General features: G+C 40.6%; 1 protein-coding gene across 8 annotated transcripts in view; it reads left to right on the top strand.

Annotated features, from left to right (window-relative positions):
• Positions 1 to 17,503, top strand: part of PTK2 (protein tyrosine kinase 2) — a 189,396-nt gene that overhangs the window by 162,486 nt on the left and 9,407 nt on the right. For all 8 annotated transcript variants that reach the window (XM_077189424.1, XM_077189423.1, XM_077189394.1 and 5 more), the window contains 5 exons: positions 4,424 to 4,535; positions 6,879 to 6,965; positions 8,134 to 8,271; positions 9,994 to 10,125; positions 16,858 to 16,920. In XM_077189424.1, coding sequence (XP_077045539.1) covers positions 4,424 to 4,535; positions 6,879 to 6,965; positions 8,134 to 8,271; positions 9,994 to 10,125; positions 16,858 to 16,920 — 532 coding nt within the window. The remainder of the gene's footprint in view (positions 1 to 4,423; positions 4,536 to 6,878; positions 6,966 to 8,133; positions 8,272 to 9,993; positions 10,126 to 16,857; positions 16,921 to 17,503) is intronic.

The raw sequence follows: 17,503 nt of genomic DNA, 5'->3' as shown, positions 1-17,503 counted from the left end.
CTTGCTGTGCAGGGAGCCCAGCTTCAGCAGGAGATCAGACTTGAGACCTCCAGGCACCCCTTCCATCTCATTCTGCATGAAAAGTGCACCCACTGTGGAGGGGTGTTTGCTCCTCTGGTCATGCTGGGAGATTTGAAGCATTGTTTGCAGGGCAGCCTCTCTGCTGGGGCAACCCTAAAATGCAGTTTTCACTCTGTTCCCACCAAAACTGGGAACTTTCTGCCACACCAAACTGGTGACCTTTATCTCCCAAATTTAGGCAACATGGTTGTCCTTAGGGCTGCTTTTTGCTGCTCCAGACAGAGCCAGCCTCTCACTGGAAAGGTTGCCAGTTCCCTGATGATGAGGCAGTCTCAGGCAGCTAGGCAGGATTGGGTTTCAGAACTCAAATTCCCATGAACTTGCAAAAACAGTCTGTTTCCCTGGTGGCCTTTCCTGTGGTGTTGCTGCTGCTCGTTCTGGATGCTGTCCAGAGCAGTCTCTTCAAGCTGAGAGCAGCCTGGATGTTTGCTTGGAGCCAGATACAGCACTGCAGCATTCATTCCTCTCTGGTTTAATGAAAAAAACTTCATGGCTTTGGGAAAAATCTTCTGCGTCTGGAATAGCATAGATGGGAGTATAAACAGTTCACATGCTCTCTGTTATTTGGTGCTTTTTCTGTTTCATAGTAACAGCTGCTTTACCCAAACTGAATTTGCAGCTGATTGTGCAAGGCAAAGGTGCTGATTTCTGCACAATTTATGCACTGTTATTTGTTGCTACATATGAATTTAAGTACTGTTATTAGAGTAGTAATTTTATAGCATTTGATCTGTCTGAAGTGGATGTGGTTGAGTCAGTCTTCCCAGCAAACACAGAAACAAATGGGTGGATTGTGGATTTCCAAATGTAATTTATCATTGCATTCCAAGTCTCCTTTTCAAATGGTGGGGGGGTTAAAAGTCAGATTAGGTCAGGGCAGTGAGGTAGTGAGGTGCTACCCTGCTACTCCTGCAATTCTGACTTGGTCAGAATTAGAATATAGGATTCTTTTTAATTGGGAAGTGTTGTGTTGCCTTGCTGGTTTTGTGTTGAAGAGATTTTTTGTCTTGCAAAATAATATAAAAAATATAAATGGTAAACAATTTGTAAATGGTAAATAATATAAAAGGATTTTAACTTTAAACTTTCAAATTAATGTCATTTCATGACTTTTTTCCCTGTGTCTTGGAACAAATTTCATTTAAAGTACTTTCATGAACCCGCTCTGCTACAAATAGCAAAACGAGGAGCAGTTATGTCATTACAGAGGTGACAGTGTCACTGAGGCCCATTGGTGGTCACAGGTTTTACAGAGTGCTTCACCCCACTGGTGTCCTGGGGCTGCAGGTCACATTGAAACAGCTCTAAAAAGAATGGGGGGAAAAAGAGACAGATACTATGCTTTTAAAGTCTGGTTTTATGACAACAATGAGATAATTAACTGATGAGAGCTGGACTTGAGTCTTTTTGTCACTGCATTTGATGTAGATCCTGAAATGCTGCTTATAAGTGAAAATTGGTAGGGGTGAGGGCAGTTTGAGTCTTCTTTTATGGCATTCTGATAAAAAAAAGACTGTAACACATACTTCAGATACATGATGGAGGCTGCAAAATGCTTTGCTGTTCTTCTGTTCTTTGCCTGTGACCATTAAGAATAGTCCATAATCCATATAAAAAGTGCTTTCATATTAGAACAATATTGCAAGTATGTTCCTCTGCATCCAACTTTGTATTTCTGGTGGCAGAGGGAAATAAAGAAGCTGCATTTTGTGGGTCAGCACTTGATGTAGGTTCCCACACCACTGTAGCAGGAGACACTGGTGCTGCTTTGCCTTTTTGGAATATGAGGATATAGTTTAGTATTTTAAATATTCCTACAGTGAAGGTCCCCATAAATGTTTCCTTTTTGCTGTCACAGGCCAATTTCAGTAAGAAGTTCTTTGTAAATTAAGTAGGTGTATCAATTATGAAAACTTCTAATAGTTGAAATTTTTCTTGAGCCTTCACCTCACAGAGAAGTTGAGTTAAATTTGCCTGTGCTACCTCAAGGTTTGCTAGGGGAACCACAGGGATAGAATTCTCTGCTTGCTCCTCTTTGCTGCTAAAAATATGTGCAGTTTGGGAAAATATGCCTAGATCTGACTTCTCCTGACCTTCTGCAAATTCTAATAAACTGTTCAGAGAACTTGAGCAGCTGCACTGAGGAAACGTCAAAAATATCTCTTGGCACACTCTTCCTTCATCCACAGACCGGTCTTCCCTTTGTGAAAACAAAGACCTTTCTGTGAGTCATTTCTATTCCTTGTGGTTTTTTCTAGTAGTGCTTCTCTGAGGCATTTCTATTTTATATTCTTGTCAGCAGAATCAAGGGCATCCAAGTACAGATGCTGCTGCAGCCCATCAGCCTCTGGCCAGGCTGCTCTGGGCTGCTGGGAAAGAACTCCTGATGGCACAAGCAGGGAGGATGAACTGCAGTTGTAAGGCAAAAAGCTGAGCCTGTGTTAAGAAAAAGAAGTCGTTTCAAAAGAAATTTGTCATTTCTGGTGATACATGATGATGGTGTTGCACACTGGGGCACCACAGATAAAATGGCTTTGATAGCAAAGCAGAGGTATTGGGGTTTCATTCCTTTTTATGGAAAACCAGGACTGTGCTGTGACAAATTCCACACATGGCCCCAAATTGTCAGTAAGCCATCTCTAAATTTAGCCAGCTACTACCAGCCAACTCCATTCTATTCTTTTGTTCAGATTAGAGCAACTGCTGTACCAACAGCTTGGTTAAAAACCTACATTTTATTCATTTCTCTTTCATTAATCTGGGCACACTTTTTTTTTTTGTCTTATTTTGTTCAGGGGTTTTTTAATCCTTCTCTTGAAAGATGATAATCATGGTTCATGGCTGTTGGCTGCTTTCTCATGCTGCATAAAAATCCAGGATACCTGAAGTGTGAGATTGCTTTAAAGCAGGGGTTTTGTGCCAGTTCTTCATGGGTTCAAGCAGAAAATCTTGCATTTTCCTTATTCTGAAGGAAGAGAGAGGTAAAATAGAATGATTCTCTCTTCATTCCCTCTGCTAGGCTGTAGCTGTGTTTCCATGGTAGTTCTAGCAGGGTGACTTTTACAAATAACTTGTCTGATTTTGCTTTTGTTCCACATTCTTGTGTTGCTTCAGCAATGATGGATTGAAATTGCAGCAATAGTTATAAACTTGATTTAGCTGCAGCGAGACAAGCTTCTCTGCTTTTTACAAGTGGCATGGTTTGGGGTTTTTTTGGCTGAGTAAGGAAAACCAAAGTTCTTGTCTCCAGCGGGAATTTATCCTTGAAATGAGCAGTGAAGTTTCACGATGAGAATAGATTGCTGGAGTTGATCTCATCCCCTGAATGAGTAATTCTGGGTGGTTGTTTAGCAGACTGAACAGGAGATTATAAACTCAGAACTTAGCTTTGTTTCTGGAAACTCCTGAGTGATAAAGAAACTGGAGTAGCTCCTCCACAGGATTGTCTTTACCCTGGGGACAGTGATATGGAAATAATCTGCCCTGCTCACATCTCCAGAGCGTCCGCGTAGCGTGCGGCTCCAAGGAATTGGCAGCTCCCTCTTTCAAAGCTTCTCTCTGAGTCTTTTTCAAATGGCAAATATCCAACATTAATAAGCCACATAGCAGAGCTGGGAGGAGGCTGGCTGTGGGGGCAGCAGGAGCACGTTCAGCTTCAAACAGGCTTTTTAATAGTCAGAACAGTGGTAAGTAGCAAACTGGTTTTACTACTGTCTTGTACTTTGTGAAAATGCAGCCTTTTGACCTGAATGCTTAGAAGCTGAGTGAATAGTGTCAGATCTTTCTGTTTTGCTAAATTGCTTTGCTGAATGTGTTCCTGGTTAGGCTAAAACGTAAGAGCTGAAGAAGTATTTTTGACTGCTTTCTTTTAAAAAAAGGAAAAAAAAAAATCCCAGTGATCTGAAGCTCTTGAGTTTCAGTAAAGAACATTTTCGGTTTGTTTTGAACCTTTGCAGCAGTTCAGTAGAATATTTTCTTGTGAAGATTAAGCTTTCATGCAAGTAAGTGCTTGATTGATTGTCTTTGAGGACTTCTCTGTGTAATTGCACATAAAAAGAACTGTTATGGAAAAAAAATTGTGTGTGAGATCAACCACAGCTTTCTGAAAATTGATGCTGTTTTCATTGTTAAAAGCACCCTGGTAATCCTACAGAATTATTTCTTCCTGATACTGGTTTTCAGGCACAAAACCAGTGTATGTAAAATAAGTTTGGCTCTCAGTAGTTTTATATCATTTCAAGTTAAGTACTGTTTATTAGTCTGAAAAATGCAAGAGCTGTGGGGAGAGGTTTATTAGTCACTGAAATTGGAGTTTTGCTTGATTGCAATGTGTTTTCCTTAGTACAATACTGGAGGAAGAGAAGCTGCAGCAAGAAGAACGAATGAGAATGGAATCCAGGCGACAAGTCACGGTGTCCTGGGACTCAGGAGGATCAGATGAAGCTCCTCCCAAGGTAGCTAAGACTGCAAATTACGTGTGTTTTACAAAAAACAAACAAAAACTTGCTTTTTATTCCGTTTATTTCTTCAGAGCCTGCCCTGATGGGTTGGTTCAAACCACGGCATTTTGGCCACTTCTGTCCCCATCTGGGAATCTTTGCCTGAAATGACCCAGCTCTGTTTGAACTGTGCTTAGAACTGATCTGTGCTGTGATACTGCTTTAAAGATTTTCTGTTTCTACTTGAAATTGTAAAAAAAACCCAGAGCTGCCACAAAACTGTCTCGTGGCTTTTCCTTTTCCTTCTTGCTTGTAGCACTCCTGTAAATTGTTGGCTAATGAGCTCTCAGGCCAGCATGAAGTTTATTTATAACACATTAGTGACAGGACAGGAGTCAGCTAATTGCATTTTCCTTCTTCTGGACAGAAATGAGGGGTTTGTTTCCAAGGAACGTACGTGGTTTAGTTTCCACTTCATTTTCATTTCTGTCCTGTTTGGATGTCACTGATGGCTTCTGCAGCTGTGGGAGTCCAACCCCACCAGTTCCCTCTCACTCTGCTTCCCCTCAGAGTTATTCTTGCAAGCTGTTGCTTGAAAGTTCAAGCCTGTATTTTGAAGAATTTAAATTTTGTGCAGTCACCAGCGTATTGTCTGTGTCCTGATAGCTTGTAGTGAATTCCTGGAACTCCCAGGTTCTGGAATAATAATTTATTAATAATAATTCTGATAATAATTCCAGGAGTACTTGTGTGGCACCTTGTGCTGCACACATTCCCCAGCACTCATAGAAAGGCAAATTTTGTTTTGGTTTGAGGGGAGAGGGAAGGTTTTTGTTTGTTTGGGGATTTTGGGGTGTTTTTCTTTCCATTTCCAGGTGGTTGCCTGATAGATCAGATTTCTGAGCTTAGTTCTGCATTTTGGTACCTTGATGGCAAATAGAAAATGTGGGCAGTGGAATTGCTGCTTTCATTTCAGAGTTAGAAACAGCAAACAATCTATCAAGCTGTTCAGTCATCTGAGATGAATTAGCAGGATTTGGTGTTTATCTAAACAATGTTCCAAGTTACAGAAGCAGATAAACTGCATAAATTGGACCAGTAGAATGCTTAATTTGAAATGAGCACCTTTGTGTGTGATGTATGAACTGAAACACTTGACCAAAGGTGTGTTAAAAATGCAGTTAATTCTTCCACTGGAGAGAATCTGTTTTGAGGGGCTTGCTATGTCCTTGTAGAAATACACTGTATTTCTGATGCTGTTGTTGGTTAGGTTTTTTTATACATTCCTTTTGTGTAAAATATGGATGTGTTTAATAATGGCATTGGAACAAGTGGAATCTTGTAGGTATGAGGTTTTAAGTGTCTCTTTAATTATTATCTAATTTTTTAATGTGACAACTGATTTTTTTTATTCTTCTGCTGATTCATTGTAAGTGTTGCAGATTGTTGCAGGTATAAAACTCCTGCACATACTCAAACAATTCCCAGGTCTCACAATCCATGCTCTGAGATCACTTGTATCTCACAGTGATATTTCTGATAGAGCCCTGAGACAGAAAACATCCTAGTCCAGAATGAGAGTGAATGTATTCATCAAGCAATGATAAATTCTGCAGTCTCCAATTGATGTGGTTGCCTTTAACTGCCAGAAGGACTGAGAGCCCTTTGCAGAATGATGAAGTTTGGGGTTTTTTTCCCTCTTTGGTTAATTTTTCTCCTCCTGAAATACCCAGCAATGCTGTTCCTTATTCAAAAAGAAACCCTCAGCTATACCTTTGGAGATTCAGAGTATGATCAAAAACACTTTCCATGTTGAGGTAATTAGTTACACAGAAATTAATAATCTGAACTAACTTTGTACCTCAGAACACCACATGGAAATAGCCATGCAAATAAATCCATTTGGTTTGTGTTATTCTTACTGAAACAAAAGAATTTACTTCTGAGAACAGTCACAAAAGCAGCAAATTAACAGCAAAAATTGGAAACAAGGCTGTATTGCACCTGGAATTTTGATTTAAGACTTAGGTTCTTAGATGATGTTCTCTCTAGAGTTGAACAGAACAGAGCAGGTCATTGAGTGCAAGCAATTAAACAAATACAAAGAATTCATAGAGCAAGAATTATTTATTGACATACTGAGCAAACAATTCAGCTGCATCCGCTGCCAAGCAAAAATGGAGGAAAACTTATAACTTAATTTTAGTTGTTTAAAAAAAGTATTTGTAATTATAGAAAATCTGTTTGGGGGTTATTTTGAAGTTTGCCAAACCTGTAAATGTTCGTTTCACCGAAACATAATTTTCTGTGTTTAGTTGTGTGTGTTTAATGATTCTAAAAATTCTGTTTTCTTTACAGCCCAGTAGACCTGGTTACCCCAGCCCCAGATCCAGTGAAGGGTTTTATCCAAGCCCACAGCATATGGTACAGCCAAATCATTACCAGGTATTACATTTAATACCATGAGTGTCTGGTTTTTTTTACAAATGTGGGTTTAGATGCAGCTGGTGGGATTGATGCACTTCTTTCATGGTTTATTTTAATTCACTTCAGTTCTGAGTTTTGTTTTACATAGGAAAAAAAAAATCCAAACTGAGCCTGGTAGTTTTACTCCAGATGGTAAATATTTCCACATCTGATGTGGTGCTCAGATTCCTGAAACTGCAATGAAACACTTCAGACATTTCCATATTTATTGAGGGAATGTGGTGTTCATGTTGACATTTGTGCTGAGCTGTGAAATCACTGGCTTCATAAAATGGCATTAACTGGGGGCCTTTCCTTGGGGTCATTGGTATTTTATTTTCTGTGTCCTGGTAGCTGCTGCCTTTAGCCCTACCATGTTGTATACTCGCAGGTTTTGCTTTTCTTCTAAAACTGCTGAAGAAATTCAGAACAAAAGTTTGTCTTTAAAGGACTTGGAGCGATTTTAGGTTTGTCCAAGGCTACAGCCACATTACAGCTGTCTCAGTCAAGGGGATTTTTTTCCATGAAGAGAGGGAGGTTTTCATTGATTTAATAAGTACTTCAGGCTCATTAAAACTACTTGGATTTTCCTGTGGAGAAGTTCCCAGGCCACTCAGCTCAGCACACTAATTACATGCTGCCACTCAAGCCTTAAGCCTGTAAGATACAGCAGGGGGTACATTTTTATGGGGCTCTGTAGGGTGATGTTTGCAGGCTCCTATTAACTGGAACATGAGCTCTGCATGTGGAACTCTTACATATGTATCTATAGATTGAGTTTTGTCCTCAGAGGAGTTTGATCTCCTTGCCTGCAGAGGTTAGAGCATGCTGTGATGCTGCTGGTTTGATAGGCACCATTAAATACTTATCCTCAAAAGCTGTATTTGTGTCCTATTGCAGTTATTCTAAAATACTTATGTTATGATGAGCATCCTCAAAGGCTTAAAACAGAGGTGTCATATTTTGGCTCAGCTTCCTTCTTCTGATGTTGCTTCTCCTTCTTCCTCTCAGTGTCTGCTTGAATTGAGTCATTTCTGTGCTTTCATGTCTTGGAGGGGATGTTTCCATCATGGGGAAGCACAGGTCTTACTAATATCTCTGTTTTTCTCTTTGTTTTTGCCCCTGTGGGGTTTTTTGTCCCCTTAAGGTGTCTGGCTACCCTGGTTCTCATGGGATACCAGCCATGGCAGGCAGCATTTATCCTGGGCAGGCTTCTCTCCTGGATCAAACAGATTCCTGGAACCATCGCCCTCAGGAAATATCAGTGTGGCAACCAAACATGGAGGTAGGAGATCTGACACATCTGCTACCGTGTTCTGTACACTTCAGTGCACTTTTTATTATTATAAATTGTATTACTTGTATTATTTAGGTAGATCTGTTACAGGAGAACTGAGTTTTGCTGGTGCTTTTAAAATTGTCTCACTGCAGTGGACTGGGAGTCAGGACTGAATTGTTTTTTAAACAAATCCTCCTGTGTGAGGCTGGGTCTTGTATTTTCTGAGACCTCCGTTGAAGGGAGGAATGATGAACATGACTCCATGTTCTTAGAAGGCTAATTTATTATTTTATGATCTATATTATATTAAAGAATACTATACTAAACTATACTAAAGAAAAGAGAGAGGATACAGACAGAAGGCTAAAAGATACTAAAGAAAAACTCGTGACTCCTTTCAGAGTCCCAACACAGCCTGACTGTGATTGGTCATGAAGTCAAAAACAATTCACATTCCAAAGCAGCAAAACACAGGAGAAGCAAATGAGATCATATTGTTTTCCTTTTTCTCTGAGGCTTCTCAGCTTCCCAGGAGAAGAATCCTGGGCAAAGAGATTTTTCAGAAAATATGACGGTGACAGCTGGGCATGAAGTGTCACTTCACATGAATTCTTGATGAGGTTGTTACTACTTACCTAACTGAGTGATAGCAAATATTTGTTCTTTGTTAAGAGAAGGCTTTACTGGAACTTACTGCTGTTCACAGAGATGGGAACACTCAAAAAAACCTCTTGGGAGATACCCAGCACAGCTGAAGGATTGAGGCTTCTTTGTGACTTACCCAGAAGAGAAAATGAGAGGGTCTGAGAGACTGTTCCTGAGCTGAATTCCTTCTGGGTGCTCTCCAGCCTGTCATGATTGCACTGAGTTGCTGAGGAAAATCAAATTCCCCCTTTAACCTTCTGTCTTTTTTTTTCTGTTCTCCACTGTTGTACACTTTTTTATTCCATTTTTTCCTTCCACAAAGATTCAGTTTGTGCAGCTTCTGTCTTAATTTTTTTTTCTTCTCTAACCAGCTCTATTCCCTGTGTTCCTGATAAACATTTAAGTGGTCTCTGAAATACAGAGAACTTTGTTACCAAATTTCCCTTGGCTTTTAAAAAAATACTGATTTATACACTATTTCTTAATGATTTCCAGGCAGCATTGGGGTATGGTATGTGGAGTATTTATAAGCTTAAGACAGGCATAAATATTTGGTCAGAAATTCGTTAAAAATGTTTTTGTGACATGGTTTGTAAGCTTAAGACAGCCATAAATATTTGGACAAAAATTCATTAGAAATGTTTTTGTGACATGCTTTGCCACTGTTGGCTAACACTGAATAGCGTATTTGTTTTGATTTTTAAAAATGTATCTTGTAGCTTTTAACAACTGGATGGTTACATTATTGCTCAAGACCAAGAAAACAAGATTGATAAAGCTGGTTTTGTTGTCCAGCTTAAGTGAAGTGCAACACAGGAAGTGACAATGTTGCTGAAAAACAGAACAGATTCTTTCAAATCTTTTTTGGTTGCAGTGACTAAGAGCAAGGCAGATAAAAAATTCAGGGTTGGAGGGAGTTTCTTCCAGTGCTCTCCTTCAGCTTTTGAGGAGCTGAAAAAACTCTGCTTGACTGCTGCCAAGAATTGACTTGTAAAAACTTTTCCTTTTATCATCTCTAAGTTCTTGCACCTGTTGATAGGAATTTTCAATTGTGAGACTGAGTAAATTTCCTGTGGATTGCAGGATTCAGGCACTTTGGACATCCGTGGGATGAGCCAGGTTCTGCCCACACACCTCATGGAGGAGAGGTTGATACGGCAGCAGCAGGAGATGGAGGAGGATCAGCGCTGGCTCGAAAAAGAAGAACGATTCCTGGTAATTCTTTGTTTCACAGAGCTTCTTAATTCCTTCTGATTCTTGGGGTTTGTATTGCAGCTGCTTAAAACTGGTCACTTCTGTGAAATGAGAAAATTTACAGGACACAGGACCCCCAAAATGTGGGTTTGGAAACAGGTTTTAAAATAAGTGTTGGGCTAGTGAGAACTGTATTTCAGATCTCTTGAACAGCTGTGGCTTTTGGTGAATCTCATTTTATCCAGTTGAGTGTTTGTGTGGGGGAAGTTGTGGGTACAATTCTGTGCCCATCTTGAGGTTGCCTGTTTGTTCTTACACAGAAGGATCTGTGTGTACTCTACCCCTAAAAAAGATGTAACCATCTAAGAGTTGTGGCTGTGGTAGGAGTTGTACCCAGCCTTGCCCTGGAGGAATAATGGCACATGTTAGTGGGAAGAAATAATAGAAGAGAGAGCTCTGTGAGTAGGGAAAAGCTCTGAACCTCACCACGAGCAGGAAGAAGAGATCATTGGTAATGGGATGTTCTGATGGTGTTTCTCTGCACTTCCACAGAGAATTGTTGTCAGTGCCACTGGTGGATGTTTTTTTGGTTCAGCTCTGGCTTCCCAGTTGTCAAAATTCAAGCTGAGTGTTACATTTCTCCTGCTTGGGGCTGATGGCTACAGATGGAGTAGAAGGTGGGAGTAGAATGTCACCAGGAGCCTGTGGGTGCCTGATGCTCACAGGACAAGGGATAATTTACAGTGCTGTGTGTGGGTTGTGACACACAGCAGCCCTGTGCTTGACCTTAGGCGTATTTCAGGGAATGTTTCAGTTTGGAAATCTCCTGTGTTGGAGCTGCTGGTAGATGCAGCTGTCCCATGTCCAGGACATGTTCTAGCTGAGATCCACATTGTGCCTGAGCTAAGAAGTGACTTTTGATTAATGGGTGTTGAAACTGATTTCCTTCTAAGTCCATTTTGGGAATTTGCAGTTTCCCATTGGGATGACAGCAAACAAACCCCTGTGCCCAGATTGCTTGGTCTGAAGAGAGGGAGGGGAAAGGAAAATTTCTTCCCTAATTTAGGCATTAGCTTTTCCAGTCTTGTGTGGCACCACTTGCTGGTGACCTACACAACCCAGGAGGTCAAACTCATCCCTGACAGTTAAAACTTTAAAGATGGTAAAGAACTTTTTGGGGAATCAGCTTTCTGGGAATGGGGCATTGACATTGCAGGGGTGGCAGTAGGTTGTGTGGGAACTTTCTGCAGAAAACTTTCTGATTTTTTGTGTAGAATAAAGGATGATTATTTGTTTGTTGGTTCAGTCTCTGGACCATTAGGGTGTTTATCATCCCCCAAATTGACATTGAGAAGGAACTTGCTGATTTTCCTTTTTATCTGTAATACACTCATAGCATCTGTTTGGGAGAGATTTGCTGTGTTTCCATTTTGTGTTGGGTTTATTGTGGAGAAACACCATCTCTCTTGCATCTATTCTGTTAAGGAATTGGAATCCATAAGAGATTTCAATTCTTTTTTTTTTCCACATTAACATTTTGACTGTACAGACTTTGAGGTTCACCCTTGGATGCCTATTACAAATTTATAATACCCCATGTCAGGAGCTAAATGAGTTGCTGGTAGCCACAGGGTGCCTTTGAGCCCATAGCAGGATGTGTGTAAGGAGGATATTCAGTTTATAGATGGGTGTTTCTTGGAAAAGGAATGTGGGTGAGTTTCTAGATTTAGCCCTGAGGAAGTGAAGATGTGGAAAAGTCATAGTGGGGAGTCATTCTTGGAAGCCTTGCAGGTCTCCTGAAGATATCCACAGTTCAGACATGTGGGTCCAAACATGTGAAAATAAGTCATTTATTTAGGCATTAAGGCCATAAAATGGTGTCCAACATAGAAATAAGCCAGGTGTTACACACACATGCTCCTTGGCCAGTGTCCTCTAGTGAGTGACAACATTTCTGCCCTGGGAAGAAGGTCCTCCCTTATTTTCATTCCATGTGATTTAGGGAGAAGAAATCTGGCCCTCCCTTGCCTGCTTTAGACAGCTTTTAAATAATATTTGTCCTTTTCAGCACAGAGAACAACAGAGTAGAGTCAGATTTTAATATTTAACTTACTTAACTATAATATTTAACTTTTGTAACCATGTGTAGTGTTCTCAGTGTAAACTGTCTGCTTCCAAAAACAGCTCTATTTACCCAATCCTCAGGCTCTACAGCACATCCCACTTGTACTACTGAGAGTTGGACTCACAGGGGAGCAACTGCAAATGATTTATTGTAAGACACTGCAACAAGATGGAAAATCCTCTCTGGGTTTCTGTTGGTACAATTTTTGTTTCCCCAGAGTAACACCAACTTGCTCATGACTTGAAATTTATTGCTGCTTCTGCAGGGAGAAAATACAACTCACAGCACATTGGTACAGGGATAAACAGCACTGATGCTGCTGGAGGGGACTCCCCAGATGGGGAATTCAGTGGAGTGGCATTGAAATGGAAATGTGCTGGTCTTTGGGGAGCTTGTTATCAGTGTAAGCAGTTTGCCTGAAACTGGTCCTTGGAGAACATGGGACTAGTTAGTACTTGAAAGGATAAAAATGTTCTTTTCAAGCTGCAGCCTTAACAGAATGCAGAATTCTGGAAATTCTGCTGTAAAAAGGGAAAACAAACAGGTCTCTCCTCATGGGAAGCTCCCAAATGAAAATAAATCCGTTGTGTAAAAACTGAAAAGTAAAGAAGTGTTTGGTTTTAAATTGTACCAAATATATCCATTGGAGAGTGAGAAGAGAATTGGTGGAGGGGTTGATTTTGGGGCATCCAGGACTGACACCCCAGCCCCTGACAGGGAGGGGAGGCAGCACTTCAGCTCTGCCAGCTTTATGGACACTGATTAAAACTTTTGATCATTAAATTTTCATGCTCTATTGATAAAAGTGCTGTGGAGAGAATCATCTCCAGGAAGGACAGAAATAGGTGAATTATTTTTGAGAAAGCTGAACAGGAGACACAAAGCATTACTGCACCTAAAGCTTGATGCAGATCACTACAGGACACAGTCTCTGTCCAGGGCACCTTCAGGTAGAAGAGGAAATGGCTGCAGTACAAACAATCTAAAACCATCAAGAATTCTCTCTGAACATTTTACACATCTCCTCTTTTAGACCTATTTAATTGCCTGCTCCTTCCTTTATTTGGAGTTCCCACTTTGAACCTTTCTTTCTGGCTGGGCTGATGTTATGTACATTATTTTTAATCAGATAAATAAAGATATATATGTGCATGCCTGTTAGTAACTCCTCAGCAGACAGAACAGTTTTATACTAAGAAATTTATGGTCTCTTCTGGGATAGCTTAAGAAGAAATAACTCACATATTTTCCTTATCATGCTTGGGTTCGTTGTTTTTTTTTTCTGAAATTCCCACATAGTTGTGGTTTTTGTCCTATTTTGACACTGAAAACTGCATACAAGTCTAATTGATGTGAACTGTTGCTAAAATAAGATTCTAATTTTAAGCCTGAGAAAATCCCACCAAGACATTACAATTCAGCATGTCCTGAGAACTCCAAGGCTTACATATTCTTTTATTAGCAAGGAACCAGAAATACTGGAAATAAAGTGGATTATGTCCCACTTTGTCAACATATACATCCTGTCTGAAAATTCCTCTTGACATTTCCAAAGATTTCAGATAGTAGGCTTACTTATTAAAAAAAAAATCCATTTACTTTTGAAGGACTTTGGTTTCTGCAAGATTTTAACAACATACAGTTCTTTATCTCTGTGGTTTTTGGGAGGTCCAGAGCCATGGCAGGGACTGGGAAGATGGCAGGGTGTTCTTTGGGGCTGTGAAATGGTGTGTGAAGTACAGAACAGGTTTGGTGTGAGGCTGAGTGTTGACCTAGAGAATGTTGCATTAAACAGCTGAAAGATCTCAGAATTAAAAATTCAGCAATGCTTTGCTGTTGTGGCAGCATAAGGGGCTCAAAACTCTTCCAGCTGCAGAAGTGGAAGAATTGCTGCTGAATAATATTTTAAAATATAATGGGAGTTTGATCATCAAAATCACCTTTACTGTAAAATAATGTGCCTTCTGACATTTCCACATCTACACAAGAGAATAAACCAGAAAATCATTTAGTCAAATGGGAGTTGTTAGAATTTATTAGAACATTAAAATCAGTAAATATATAATTGGGACTTTTCCCAGTCATTGGACACAAAAGTTGAACATTTCTCTTTTGTTCCATATGTTCTTGACCACCCAGGTGTTGATGGAGCAGAGGAGAATGTTTGTGGAAGTTGAAAGAAGTTTAAGTCCTGCTAAAGGATTTTTTCCTGATTTCTGAGGTGTAGCTGCTCAGGGTCCCTCAGCTTTGCCATCACCCCCTGGCACTTGGGATCTGCAGGTTGGGATCAGGTTCTTGGAGGTGCCAGGGCAGCACCCCTGCCCTCACAGCCTTGTTTGGGTGGGGGCCAAGTTAATAATCACCATTTTTGTGATATTTGCTGAGCATTTGCAGCTTTTCTGTGCAGCAGTTCCTGGGCTGTCCAAGATGGGGTGTCCTGGGGGGAACTCAACATTCTGCACGTTGGCTGCTGGTGGAGACTTGGGGAATGGAATTGTTGCTGTGACTTGGAGCCTTTGGATGCTGGAAGGAGGGACCTTCTTAGCAAGACAAGCAGAGGAGATGGGTTTTGTGTCTGCTAATTTCAGTTTTTGCTTATACTACTAGGAAAAAAAGTCCTGTTACTTGGACTAGTGGGCATTTTTATGCTTCTGACTCTTCTAAAATGCTCAATATTTCATTGTCTCTGGAGTCTGGTCTGAGGGATGTGTTCTGGATGGTCCAGGGGAAGGTGTCCCTGCCCATGGAAGGGGTTGGAATTAGAAGATCTTTAAGGTCCCTTCCAGCCCAAACCATTCTATGGTTTAAGGTGCATTTTTTGAGTAATAAATTGCTATAAATGCAAAGAGCATTAAAGACCCCTGTGATAAAACAGTCTTTGGTTATTTCCAAAGAGTTTGGGCACTTCCCTGGCTAGAAATGAACAGGAAACGATGGCAAATTGTGAGCATCAGTGTAATAGAAATGTAGTTTGTCATATGCTTTATATGGATATTTAACAAGGATAGCTGTTTGATTTAGCTGAAGAATACTATGAGAATCATGACTTTACCTGTCTAGGGAGGTTTCAGACATACTCATATCAAATGAGACTTCAATCAGAAAAAAATTCCTTTATCGTAGTAAGGAAATAAACTGGAGATGAATCATGGTAGGTTTGATCTTGAAATTTGTCACAAATTCCTGGAACAACATGAGGAGACCACTTGTGTCTCAGTTCTTCATGTTTAAGAGGGGGTTAAATGTTTCCCTGTCTGATATGATTTTCTATTTTTAATCTGCATGTTCTTTCAGGCAGTCACTGTCTCTGCCTGTGCCCCACTCAGTCTGCAGAAGACTGAATGAAAATCCCAAAGACAGACTGGCAGCACAACTGGACTATTTTTAATGACAGAAGATCAATATTAGTGTGTTTTTGCAGGTTCCTTCTGCCCTGCTGGTTTTTAGGGTCATTTAGTAGGATTTGTGAGTTGGAATTATTCTTTAGTATTCTTACAAGAGGAAGGAATCTCAAATAGCCTTAAAACAAGAAAAGGATGTATTTGTCCCCTGAAATTAACCCTGAAAGAACACGTGGTCAGTTTAGTGGCACTGTGTTTAGTTACACCTACATTTCTCTAAATTAAAAAAATGTTATTTCCATATTATGTGTGACCATTTTGTCCCTTGAGTTATCAGTGACTCCTCACCCAGTCTTGTAGGAGAGTCAGATAAATCCTGTTTTTAAGTGTCAGAATTGGTGCACAAGAAGCACACTGTAATTTTGCTGAGTTTGTGTCTTCAGATCAGTGTTAACTTTGGCTTCACATCCACTATTCCTTTGTCTTCCCATGTGATCAATGTTGTCCTTGAAGAATAAATAAAACATACCTGGATTTCCTGGGGACATAAGTGGGGTTTTCCTGTGCAGGGCCAGAAGTTGGACTTAGTGGTTGTTGTGAGTCCCTTCCAACTTAGGATATTCTGTGAGAAAAATGACTGGTTTATGTGTGGAAAAAAAAAAAAGAAAAATTGTTGTGGTTTTATTTTTGCTTTTAGAAACAACCAAGCCCCAGATTCCTGTATTGTGCTGAAAACACATGAAATATAAATTTGTTTGTTGCTTGTATGGGAAGAAAAGGGCATCTGGATGGCTTTGTTGGCTGGCTGTATCCACATGGAGTGTTTAGAGAGCTCCAGTAATTGGCCCCATTTGCTTGCAGAGGGAGCCAAGTACATTTAAGCCATCCTGGGGCAGGAAGCGGGAATTAATGCGCAGCGTTTCTCATCCTGTGGTTGGAATTTTGCTGTTGGGAAGCAAGCTTTTTTTTCTTTTTTTTTTTCAGAAAAAAACACAACTTTTGCTGCCTTTGAGAAAACTAAAATGCAGATTTTCCAGTGTTGTGTCAGCTCAGTGGTACTTTGGATATTTATTAGAGCATTTTGACTCCTGTGCTGGGGGCGGCTGCAGGAGGAGCAGCCGAGGCTCCGGTGGCGGCAGCAGGGGCGCAGGGGCTGGAGTGAAATGACATCTGGATTTGTCAGTGTGCATTTTGAACAGCATCTTCCTGTCTTTCCACTGCCTCTAAGCCACGGGCACATCACTGGGTAAGCAGAGCACAGAGTGAATCCTTGGATTTCTGTTTCAGAAACCCGACATGAGGCACTCCAGAGGCAGCATTGACCGCGAGGACGGAGCTCTCCAGGGCCCTGTAAGTGTGGGGGATCTTTTCCTCTCCCAGCTCTTCCTCCAGTTTCCTGCTAGAACATGCTGTACACTGCCTTGGGGGTGGGAGATGATTTAAAGGTTTTGCTAAATGTTTCCACTGTTATTACATGGTGGTACAGCTTTCCAAGAGGCTCAGCTTCTGTGGGAACTGCAGCCACAGCAAAGTGGTTCATGCAGCAGTTTGGGGGATTTGGGGTCTGTTGCTTGTTTTTGTTTTTTCCCCTTGAAGCTGTTCTTGAAACAAATATTAAAATGTTTCCACAAATACGTTACAATAATTTCCAAGTGTTCATGTGCTGTAGATTTGGGCCTTTTATTTAAAAATGGGGATTGTTTTCTGCAAGTTCTGTCAACAGGAAGCAGGATTAAAGTAACTTTTGCAGTTGTTTAAATATCTGAAGGGTTTTCTCACAAGGAATGTAAATGTTGCTGTTGTATTACCCAGAAATCTGTTTGGGGTAAATGATCCACTATGAAACAATTGGAATAAACCCCACAGCCATTCCTTTATTCCCAGACAGCAGCTGCAGCTCGGGTGTTATTTCTTAGTGGCTTAATTCCTGTCT

The sequence above is a fragment of the Agelaius phoeniceus genome, chromosome 1 (genome assembly GCF_051311805.1).
Source record: "Agelaius phoeniceus isolate bAgePho1 chromosome 1, bAgePho1.hap1, whole genome shotgun sequence".
Lineage (NCBI taxonomy): Eukaryota > Metazoa > Chordata > Aves > Passeriformes > Icteridae > Agelaius > Agelaius phoeniceus.
This window is presented reverse-complemented; position numbering and strand designations above follow the sequence as displayed.